The sequence below is a fragment of the Spermophilus citellus genome, assembly GCF_964194105.1.
Source record: "Spermophilus citellus genome assembly, chromosome: 6".
NCBI classification, from domain to species: Eukaryota; Metazoa; Chordata; class Mammalia; order Rodentia; family Sciuridae; genus Spermophilus; species Spermophilus citellus.
The window spans coordinates 82,495,861-82,508,469 of NC_138187.1; the positions used below are offsets into that span (position 1 = coordinate 82,495,861).

General features: G+C 35.2%; 1 protein-coding gene across 1 annotated transcript in view; it reads left to right on the forward strand.

Annotated features, from left to right (window-relative positions):
• MYO3A (myosin IIIA) overlaps window positions 1-12,609 on the forward strand; it is a gene marked incomplete at both ends in the record, with an annotated part of 197,984 nt that overhangs the window by 137,318 nt on the left and 48,057 nt on the right. Inside the window, 4 exons of the mRNA XM_081300337.1 lie at window positions 1,095-1,224; window positions 7,744-7,823; window positions 8,224-8,301; window positions 11,254-11,459. Of these exons, the coding sequence (XP_081156463.1) occupies window positions 1,095-1,224; window positions 7,744-7,823; window positions 8,224-8,301; window positions 11,254-11,459 (494 nt within the window). The remainder of the gene's footprint in view (window positions 1-1,094; window positions 1,225-7,743; window positions 7,824-8,223; window positions 8,302-11,253; window positions 11,460-12,609) is intronic.

The window sequence follows — 12,609 nt, forward strand, 5'->3', positions numbered from 1 at the left end:
TATATATATATATATATATATATATATATATATATATTTAAATATATTTCTGACATACATGACAATAGTGGAGTGCATTACATTCATAATTATCCATTGACAGCATAATTTTTCATAACTCTGTATATAAAGTATGTTCACTCCAAATAATGCCATTATACATGAGCTCTCTCATTTTTTTTGCATACAATTCTTAATACACCTTTATACAACAATTTATCATATCTCTGTTTGTATACAATTATAATCTCTCATGATTTTTAGCATATGATTTTCTAAATAAAACCTCTTTTTAAAAATGAACATCCATCAACAATTGACTATGACCATTTTGTCCAGTATATTTTAACCGCTCTATTATTCCGTTCAGGCTGCATTCAAGAATACCACAGGCTGAGAGGCTGAAACAACAGAAATTTATTGTCTTACTGTTCTGGAGACTGCAAGCTCAAGATCAGGGTGCTCCTAGCAGGTTAGCATCTGATGAGGCCTCTCCCTGGCCTGCAGACAGATGCCACCTCACTGTGTCCTCACAGGACCTTTTCTCTGTACCCATGCGGAGATATGAATTATGGAGGGACATAATTCAGTTCATAACAACCACCAGAGTGAATTATCCTTCAGAGATTGTTGAAATCCATTCCCCTTTTGAAAGTCTTAACATTATTGAGAAGTGCCAGGAGCACAAACGCCACAGTGTGTTTAGATTCCGCTCCCACTAAGATAAAAATCTATCAAGACCACTGATTCAATACAGGTGGATCAATTATCGTAAACAGGAATGCCTGTGTGCTTCCTTTATGCTGCCCATCCCTCCAGAGAAAAGAAATGCACCAAATTCCCAGTATAATGGGAAGAACCAAACCTCGTTGGTCATTTCAACTCACATAAAATCAGTGAGCCCAGGTTTTTCTCTTAGATCCACTGTAAACCTGGTGAGGGTTGTTTTTCAATGAAATTGTAAAGGGATTACCTTTATATAATCTTTGCATCCCTGCTGCTCAGAACAGAGTGAGCTGCTTAAATATTTACTGATGGTGATGACAATGACGGACACTGATTGTGATAATTGCAATAACACCCTTTATCCACAGGTCCTCTATAGTGCAAGTGGGTTCTTAGCTAAAAATAGAGACACTCTGCCAACTGATATTGTGCTACTTTTGAGGTCATCAGAAAACAGTGTAATTCGGCAACTAGTTCACCACCCTCTCACAAAAACAGGTAAGAGGGCTGGGGATGTGGCTCAAGCGGTAGCGCGCTCACCTGGCATGCGTGCGGCCCGGGTTCGATCCTCAGCACCACATACCAACAAAGATGTTGTGTCCGCCGAGAACTAAAAAATAGATATTAAAAAATTCTCTCTCTCTCTCTCTCCTCTCTCACTCTCTCTTTAAAAAAAAAAAAAACAGGTAAGAGCAGTTTCATTTAACTGAGAGGGCTCCTCAAGAACCCACCAAGTGCATGGAAATGAAGGGAGACCCTCATTGCTATACAAAGTTACATATAAGAGGTTGTGAGGGGAATGGGAAAATAAACAAGGAGAGAAATGAATTACAGTAGATGGGGTAGAGAGAGAAGATGGGAGGGGAGGGGAGGGGGGATAGTAGGGGATAGGAAAGGTAGCAGAATACAACAATTACTAATAGGGCATTATGTAAAATTGTGGATGTGTAACCGACGTGATTCTGCAATCTGCATTTGGGGTAAAATTGGGGGTTCATAACCCACTTCAATCTAATGTATGAAATATGATATGTCAAGAGCTTTGTAATGTTATGAACAACCAATAAAAAAAATAAAAAATAAAAAAAGAACCCACCAAGTAGTTTTTGTTTCTGTGATTTTTGAGACTTTAATCCTCAATTTTGCATGTTACCGTATTTTTCCTCATAATCATCACAATTTTTTTTTGCAAAAAGTGGGTTGTAACTATTATGTGAACTTTTATTTTTTTAAATCATGCTGTTATTACTTAAACATCATTTGCTACTAAACTGTCTTTAGTACAAGATTGGGATTCATGGAAAACTTGTGAATGAGGAGGCAGTGATTCTGTGTTGAAATAACCCATTAAGTCCCAAGTTTTCAGTTCTGCAAATATTTCAGCAACATTAATACAAGTACATTAAATAGGTTGGAAATCATAATCTAGAGCTCATACATATACATACATATATACTGTATTTCAACAGTAGCTTTTCTTTGAAACTCACTAAATATTTATCTGTTAAAATCTTCTGCCCCAAATCCTCTGAGGAAAACATGAATATGAATATAAAGAATCCAGGTTTTTAGTAAAGAAAAGTTTGAGGCACTCACCAGAAAATACAGTGGCATTCTATCTGCTCACAAGAAAAGTTTACTCTCCTCAAAATAGTTCAGATTTACCTGCCGTTTTCAGGAGAGGGCAACTTTCACATGGTTCCTGGAGATTCTTCAAGTCAAATGAACCCTCTTACTGATGAAAACTTCACATGACTTTGTTCCATCCAATCATACACATCCTTACATTTGTGTTTACATGGAAAAAAATACAGTTTGGGTTGCTTTTCTTTGTGGAGTTTGAAATTATTTTCTGCATTTTTATAGTTTTATTAAGTTATTACAGAAATGCTTAGCTAGTAAAATAGAGTTTTTACATATATAAACACTTATGTAAGTATCACCATGATGAACCCATTAAGTCCCAAGTTTTCAGTTCTGCAAATATTTCAGCAACATTGATACAAGTACATTAAATAGATTGGAAATCATAATCTAGAGCTCATACATATACATACATACTTACATATATATAGTATTACTATATATGTACTACATATAGTAACATGTATTATTATATATATTATTAGTATATATAGTATTACTATACATATAGTGATTATATTGTATATTATGTACTATATGTAAGTTTTGACAGGTGCGCTATGTCTAGAACAATGGGACAAAGCTTACCAGTGGAAAATGTTAACTGTCAAAAGTGATGTTTCCGCATAGACCTTTATAACCCTTTCCTTTGCTCCTTCCTGCCTCTCTCCAAGTGCTGTAACATCATTCCTTGAACAAATTATTCTTCTCCCTCTTGAATTGCTTTGACACCTTTCAAATGAGTATATATAACAGTCTATTTCTGGGCTCTTTCTTGTCTGAATGTCATTGGTATTTGTCTTTATACCAATACCTCACTTCTTGATGACTGTAGCTTTATGGAAAGTCTTGAAATAGGACAGTTTAGTTACATGGCCTTGTTCTTTTTCAGAGTTTAGGTAACAATGATTTGTTTGCTTTTCCGTACAAATCTTGACAATCTTAACCAAAAATGAATTTGATAATCTTAACCAAAAATTCTGGTGTGGGGGCTGGGGATACAGCTCAGTTAGTAGAGTATTTGCCTCACATGCACAAGGTCCTGTATTCAATCCCCAGCACCACCAAAAAAAAAAAAAAATCTAGTGTGATTTTGATTGGGATGCACTGAAGCTATAGATCAATTTTGAGAGAATTGAGATCTTCACGGTTTTAAAACTTCCAGTCAATGAGTGCTGTATAACTTTCCATTTATTTAAGCTTTTCTTCATTTCTCGGCTTTGTTTTATACTTGTCCAAGTACAATCTTATACTTTTTTTTTTTTTTTGAGAGAGCGAGAGAGAGAGAGAGAGAGAGAGAGAATTTTTTAATATTTATTTTTTTAGTTTTCGGTGGACACACATCTTTATTTGTATGTGGTGCTGAGGATCGAACCCAGGGCCGCGTGTATACCAGGCAAGCGCGCTACGGCTTGAGCCACATCCCCAGCCCACAATCTTATACTTTTTACTGAATTATCTGCAAATGTCTCACATTTCTTATGCCATTATAAATATATTTTTAATTCATATAGTTTGTTCTTTTTATAAAAATCCAGTTGATTTTTATATACTGATCTTTTTGCCCTGCCACCTGTAAACCTCATTTGTTAAAGCATTTCTGGTTTTGATTTTCGATTTTAGGGGTATATTGTGCATGTGAATTTCATCCTATTATTTTCTTTCTCTTTTCTTTTTTTTTTGTGTGTGTGTGTATTTGCTTTAAATTTCTTTCTTTCTTTTTTTTTTTTACTTTTTTGTTGTTTTTATATATGCATGACAGCAGGGTGTATTTTGACATACCATACATACATGCAATGCAACCCATTGCAATTTTGATCCCATTCTTATGGTTGAACATGATGTGTAGTTATACTGGTCATGTATCATATTTGAACATAGGAAAGTTATGTCCAGATAATTATACTATCTTTCCAATTCCCATCCCCTCTCCTGTCTCTTCATTCCCCTTTGTCTAATCCAATGAACTTCCCCTGTGTACCCTGCCTTATTCTGGGTTAACATCCACATATCAGAGAGAACATTTAGCCTTTGGGTTTTTTGTTTGTTTGTTTGTTTGTTTTTGGACTGGCTTATTTTACTTAGCATGATATTCTCTGGTTCCATCCATTTATCAGCAAATACCATAATTTTGTTCTTCTTTATGACTGAATAATATTCCATCATGTGTATATACCACATTTTCTTTATCCATTCATCTGTTAAAGGGCACCTAGGTTAGTTCTATAGCTAGGCTATTGTGAATTGAGCTGCTATAAATATTGATTGTAGCTGGGTCACTGTAATATGTTGATTTTAAGTCCTTTGGGTATAAGCCAAGGAGTGGGATAGCAGGTCAAGTGATAGTTCCCTTCCATGTTTTCTGAGGACTCTTCATACTGCTTTCCAGAGTGGTTGCACCAATTTGCAGTGCCGCCAGCAATGTTAAGGGAACCATTTCTCCTACATCCTCACCAACATTTTTTGTTACTTGTATTCTTGATAATTGCCATTCTGACTGGAGTGACTCGGAATCTCAGTGTAGTTTTAATTTGTATTTCTCTAATTGCTAGACATGTTGAACATTTTTTTCATATATTTTTGACCATTCATATTTCTTCTTCAAAATTCATTTGAAAAAATAAGAGATGTGGAATAGCTTAAGTAAGCCTTATTGAGAAAGCTAATGCAGGAGGCAGGTAGGCATCACAATACCAGACCTTAAATAATTCTACAGAGCTATAGTAACAAAAAACAGCATGGTATTAGCACAAAAATAGAAATGAAGACCAATGGAATAGAATAGAAGTCACAGAGATATAACTACATCAATACAGTAACTATCTCATACTAAACAAAGGTGCCATAAACATACATTGGAGAAAAGATAGCCTTTTCAACAAATGATACTGGGAAAACTGGAAATCCATATATAATAGAATGAAATTGAACCCCAGTGTCTCACCATGCACAAAATTCAACTCAAAGTGGATCAAGGACCTTGGCATTAGACCAGAGACCCTGGGCCTACTAGAAGAAAAAGTAGGTCCAACTCTCCATTATGTTGGCTCACGAATGGACAATCCTAAAGCACACGAAATAAAATTAAGAATCAATAAATGGGGTGGTATCAAACTAAAAAGCTTCTTCACGGCAAAGGAAACATCAAGAACATGAACAGAGAGCCCACAGAATGGGAGAAAATCTTTACCACCCGCACCTCAGAGCATTAATCTCCAAGATATACAAAGAACTCAAAAAACTTAATACCCAAAAACAAATAATCCTTCCAATTTTCTCCAGACAAGCATGTCATCTACAAAGACTGTCACTTTTTCTTTTGTTCACTTCTTATCCCTTCTTCTTCCTTAGTTGCACGACTAGGATCACAACTACTGAGAGTGAGTATTCTTGCCTTTTTCCTGATCTTAGTCTTTCACCATTTAATATGATATTAGCTATGGATTTTTTGTAGATGCTTTTTATCATAAGAAGAAAATTACTTTCTCTTCCTAATTTGCTGAGTTTTTATCAGACATGTTTGTTGGATTTTATCAAAATGCTTTTTCTGCATCTACCGAAGAGGTCATTATTTTCTTTCCATATGTTAATAAGGTGAATGACACTGAATTTGAACTATTCCCGGGAAAACCTCACATGCTAATTATGGACTGAACTTTTTTGTATCATTAGATTCAATTTGTTAACATTTCATTAAGAAGTTTTGCATCTGTATTCATGAGAGATATTGCACTTGCTGCTTACATTACTTGTTTGGCTTATCACAGTTTTGTTCATCAGATAAACTATAAAAACAAAGCTGATGTATTTTCTGAAATTGAGATATAAGCTAATTGTAGCACCTGTTCTTTTTGTACAGATGAATTTCTAAAAGACTTTTCATTTATTTTCTTGTTAAATAAGTTGATGAATAATATATAAATTGAGGGAGGGTACTAATCCTTTACCAAATTCTCTCTAGTCTTTTAGTTTTCAGATAAATTTATAATTCAAATAATTTGGTTAATATTAAGTAGTTGTATCTATTAAGTAGTTGTTCTAGGATAATTAATGTGCTCCTAGAACTTGTTTATTTATCATGTTTCTAAGAAATCTCAAAGTCTGTGGTAATTTTTTTCCCACTAAGGGTTTTTTCCTAAAACTTTCTCTGATTACCCACTCCCTGTCCAGAAAAGGGCAATAAGGAAAATTCTCTGAAGATAATGTTACTATCTTTGTCCACCTTGCTATAATCAGTTCAGTTTCCCATCTGAAAAAAAAATAAAAAGTAAAAGTAAATTTTAAGAAAAATGTTTTCCATCTGGAAAGTGGGCAGAGCAGAGTGCAGTTTGGGAACAGTAAGAAAGCAGATCAGAGGCACTGCCAGCACATCTCAGGCAGGGTTCCGTCCTGCACCATGTTCTCAGGACCAACTCTTTGCAACTATAAATGGGAAAGATTTAAAAAAAAAAAAAAAACCACTGTCTCTAGTACTTAAAAGGAGTAAGAAGATACATAATCTTTCTGAAGTGATGCTGAATTCTGGTGATGTTTTGAACATTACTGTTAGGAATATAAAACTCTTGCATTGGGACTTGGTTTGGTTTATTGTGCTTGAGTCTGGGATGGGAGAGCAGAGCAATGAGCTGCATTCCCAGGGACCCACCTTGTGTCAAATCATCACGTTTCATTGAAATTCTGTAGTCATCATTATCCCCGTTGCATCGATTCAAACTACAGAGACTGAGTAAATGACCCAGGGTCAACACAACTTAAGTACTACAGCTGGGAGTCACACCCAGGTCTTTCTGGTTCCCCAAACCATAATCTTTTCACTACACCATAGTATTTTCACTGCTTTGGATTGTGTACATTTGTATAGCCTCTAGCATGAAGAGCCAAAATTTTAGATTGAAAATGGACATTGCTCTCAACTATACTTGATTCACTCATATCACCTCATTGAATTAATGACCCATATTATTTTGAAGACTTTTTGTAGAGTTTGACCCAAATTAAAATCTCAGATGCCATTTCACACACACACACACACACACACACACACACACACACACACACACGAAGCAACTTGCTCCCCCCATCATAAGCCCCTCATGTGTTCTTGAAATTGAAAAGAGAATCCAATACCTCTATTTCTTCTATTTTCCAAGTTGAAGGGTTTGGTATTTTTTTTATATTTGTTTTTTTTCTTGAATATAAGATTTGTTATAGATTTTCGTATAACATTATTTTTTCTTTTTCTCAATAAATAGTTAACCAAGCATCTGAATCTAAATATTGCAGGACCAGCATGCTTATTTTAACTAAATGGGAAAAATCATCTAGCCATTAAGGATTCTAAAAGGTAAATTTTACTTATCTACATTCCCACAGGTAACCTGCCACTCTCTAAAACTAAAAATATAATAAACTATAAAATGAGGACTTCAGAAAAATCAGTTAACCTGACAAAGGTAAGGAAATGCATTTTGTTTTTCTTGATAGTGATTCTAGAATCTAACCTTTGGCAATAGTTGGGTGCTCCTCAAAATACACAGTTTTTCCTTAGTTTTTCTTTTTACAACTAATGGCTAAAATAATCTTATATTTCTGGTACATTCCTACTTTCCTTTTATAGGTAATTTTAAATGTTCTATTGAGACCATCTAAAAATGTTTGCATCAACTAGGGTCAATAATATTCACATTGTACACAAGACTAATCAAAATGCCAGTGCAGTTAACAAGACGATTACCTTAAAGTATGAATGTCAACTTTTTGTGGTTTTATGTATTTAAATACATAGACTAAGATAACCTGCAAGGAAAATGCCACATGGTCCTGAAACCTCACTGTCTTTCTTAATCTTCTTAGGGTGAAACTGGAGAAGCCACACCTCATGCCTGTGAAACAACCAACATGAAAACACAAACAGTTGCATCGTATTTTCGAGTAAGCTATTAAATTGCAGTGTGTTGTACTTTGCGGTTGTGTTAGTCAGCTTTTCAATGCTATGACCAAATTGTCAGCTTAGAGGAGGAAAAGCTCATTTGGGGCTATCATTTTCAGAGGTTCAGTCCACGGTGGGTCAACTTCATTGCTTTAGGCCTGAGGTGAGGCCAAACATCATGACAGAAGAAGGTAGCAGAGCAAAGCAGCTCAGGACATGGAAGCCAGGAAGAAATATGCACCTTTCCAGGGCATGCCCCCTGGGACTCACTTCCTCCAGCCATACTGTCCCCGCCTGCAGTTAGCCTGCAGTTATCACCCATTTAGTTCATTCAAACTAGGAAGAACTGATGAGGTAGCAGCTCTTAACAGTCTACTCATTTCACCTCTTTCATTAACACAGGAGCTTTTGAGGGATTGCATCTCATAGCCAAACCATAATACAGGTATAATTCTAAATGAGTTACAGATCAAAAATTGGTAACAAATATCTGAGTGCTTTGAGCAAGAAGAGAATGTTTATTGTATTCCATTTACTACAGGATATGTTGGGTACAGGATATGTTAGAATGTACCATCAAAAACTAATGGCTTGCCGGGTGCATGCCTGCAATCCCCATGGCTTGGGAGGCTGAGGCAGGAGGATCGAAAGTTCAAAGCCAGCCTCAGCAAATTAGCAAGGCCCTAAGTAACTCACTGTAGACCCTGTCTCTAAATAAAATACAAAAAAGGGCTGAGAATGTGGCTCAATGGGTGAGCACCCCTGGATTCACTGCCTACTATCTCCTCAAAAATGTTTCTAATAAATATTATCATTAAAAAATAACTGTGGCTTTATTTACTTCAGTATTTTGTCTGTAAAGATACAGTGTGTCATGACAATCTCAATGGAAGTCTATACCTTGATTAAAATTTTCCAAAGGAACCCAATGCATTTCCACTGTATAAAAACCAATGTTATGATACCAGTTCTCCTTCCCCTCATGAATTATCTTAGGATGGGGGCAAGGTTGAGCATCCATCTCCAGTAGATATCTTCATGCACATACCTGCCACTCTCAGCAGGCAAACAGAACCCAGTGTAAGGAAGGGCAGGGACAAGAGTCATCTGAGAGACACAGTGATCTGCCAGAGGAGTTGCTAAGCACAGGACCAAAGTGAACTTCCTTCCTTGGGCAATATGGGAGAAGGAAAAAGAAAGAAGCACTTTTATTTTCTCTGTGCTTTAGAGAACCCACAATAACCTGCCCTTATTTATTTATTTTGGTTCTGGTTATTTTTTTAGCATTTTCTGATAAAATAGATTTGCCAGCCAATGAAAATAAAGATAATGCCACCAAAAACTTGGGATTTTTAATATAATTTAATGTGGTGGGGGAGATAGAGGAAATCAGATTAAATCTACTACAAGTGTTCAGTGAATATATCCAGTTCTCTAAGAGAATCATGAAATACTTTATAAACTGTCTGAATACTTTTTGTGAATCTTCTTCAAGCCCTAAGCTCATAGCAGACAGCCTGTGTTTGTTTTAATCATCCTTCAGTGGTGCCTGGGACATTTATATGCTTAACATCTTTACTGGCTGCTGATACCTTCTCTTTACATCAGGAAGGCAGCACAGGTAAATCACTGGAAGTGTTATGGCCAGATTATTTTCTTTCCATTAAGTAAGTTATCTAGACCATTATCATTACCTCTGTTGTTGGCATCAAACACTGTGTGTTTAAGCCAGATTAGTTCATGAAGTTATTTTAATTTTCAGGCCAATGTGGAAAACTATGGAAGATAATTCCACACAGCATGTAATGTGTTTTTAAAGCTATTTTTCATTCTGTAGACAAGAATGAACATAGTGTAACACTATGCCTTAGTCCCTATGAAAAACCAGTGCTTAAATTGCAAAAAGCTGCTGCTCAGAAAGACAATAGACATGTACCACCTTTGGATCACCAGCACCTGGCAGATGTTTGTGTGACTAAAGGAATGATGACTCACAGATAAATATAATGAAAGGGAGACCCAGCTGTTTGGAAAGATCACATCTGAGTCTCAGTACCCAAGAGGAAGGCATACAAATTCAATGCTTGTCAGCTGTTCAATTTCAGTGTTTGCTTTGCACTAGCTTTGTGACTACGGGCTTTTATATCTCCAATACTAAAAGAGATCTAGTGATCAACAGTTATCTGTGTTTACATCAACTTACCAATAAATTATTGTCCCGGTCCTTGAGATACTAGTTTGCTGAGATTCTGCTTTTAGCAAAATCTAAATAATATGTTATTCTTAAGTGTCCAGAGATTGACTGTTTTAATAAGGTATTGGTGCGTAGCACAACTTTAATATTGATATTAGTAAAAATATAAAAGAAATAAGAAAATAAACAAACAGGTGCTGACTAGAACTTTTAAGTAGTTATCAGTGTGCTTATTTTTATACTATGCCCTAAACATTAAACTACTTTAACTTCTCTGTCCTTATTTTAAGATAGGAAAGAATTTTGACAGGGATTAAAGTGTCTATCTTTTCTGTTTTTTTATTTTTATTTTTTAATATTTTATACTTTTATATTTTCTGTACAGAGAGAATTGTACAACAAAATTAGCATATTAGCTGGAATAACCAGATTACATATCTAAGTATTGTAATTTGACAAGTTTGTTTGAGAGCATGTAATTCCATATTAACTGTATCAAAAATAATTTCATCTACTAATTAAAGTTACTTTAAGAGTTTATAGGCAAACTTTTTAATAACCAAGTAACTAGTTATTTCCTTTATTTTTTATAAGTAAAGTTGTAATATTCCTTAAGTCACATCTTTCTACTTGCTGTGATTAGCATGGCATTTAGAATGTTCATTTTTCAAATTTTATCCTTGTAGTAAAAAGAAAGAACTGCAAACTCATATGTTTTTGTATGCTACTCTGGGAATTTTACTTCTGTTGTATATTGCAGTATTCCCTGATGGATTTGTTATCTAAAATGGTGGTGGGCCAGCCTCATTTTGTCCGTTGCATCAAACCAAATAATGAGCGGCAGGCAAGAAAATATGACAAAGAGAAAGTTCTGCTACAGCTTCGCTACACAGGAATTCTGGAAACAGCAAGAATCCGAAGACTGGGATACTCACATAGGATACTTTTTGCTAACTTCATAAAGCGGTATGTGGACTTCTTTTTAAGTTTCCATTAAACTATTTATATAAAAATTCTGCAGATAAATTATAGGAAACAAGATAGGAAAGAGTTATTTAGGTGGTCTAGGAAGGAGCCCACCTAAATAACTTTTTTGTTCATGCAGATGATCATACATTAAAAAGAACAGGTAGTTATTGACTGGGGCTGGGAGATTCTCTTGTCAGCTTGGAGGTCCTCTGTGAAGGCAAAATACACAAGGCAGAGGCAGGAAGATTGAAAGTCTGGAAGTTCTGTTCTGTGAAGCTGGAAGATCCAGGTTTTCCCCCTAGCTCCGGTGTGACCTCAGGGTTATAAGAGCAGTTCTTGACTGGGAGAGATTTTGCCCCTTAAAAGACACTTAGCAATGTCTTGAGACATTTGTGTTTGTCACAACTGAAGTTGGGAGGTGCAACTAGCATCTAGTGAATAGAGTCCCAGAACATCCATTCTGCAATGTACAGGGCAGCCCCCCACAATTATCCAACTCCAAATGTCAGCAGCACCAAGTAGAGAAACCCCAGGCTATGTGGAAGCTCATTTTCTTCACCTACTAAATCTTCCAGGACTACCTGATAGGGTGGTCATAGTTATCAAAGCAGACACTGATTCTGAAGGTGATTTAGCAGACTCATATGTCAATTAAAACTTTTAATTAAAAAATTATTAATTACATTAAAAAGAGTCCTTTTTAAAAACATCAATGTTTGTGTGACTAAAAGAGATCAATGTAAATTATCTAAGCAACATAGTAATTGTATTTTATTTTAGTAAGTAACACACTAATGGCAAAGGTTAAATATCTCTTTATTTAATAATAGATTTTGAATGCCTAAGTTTCTGATAGTTATAAATTCTTTAATTTCTCATGGTCATTAAATTTAAAGAAATTTTTATTTCCAAAGGTGAAGTCTATTGCACTTTTCAGGTAAAACTTAGTGTTTAAAGAAGTCTCCATTTATAACATTCCAGCCTTTTTCAAAGTGTATGAATGAATATTAGGAGCAAAGTAAAACCTCATTTTGTGATTATACAACAAGTTGTGATTTCTAATTCTTCCTCACTAAGAAAAAAAAAGAAAAAGAAAAAGTTCATCTTGTATCGCATTATTAAGGAACTAATGGTAAAGAATTATTTT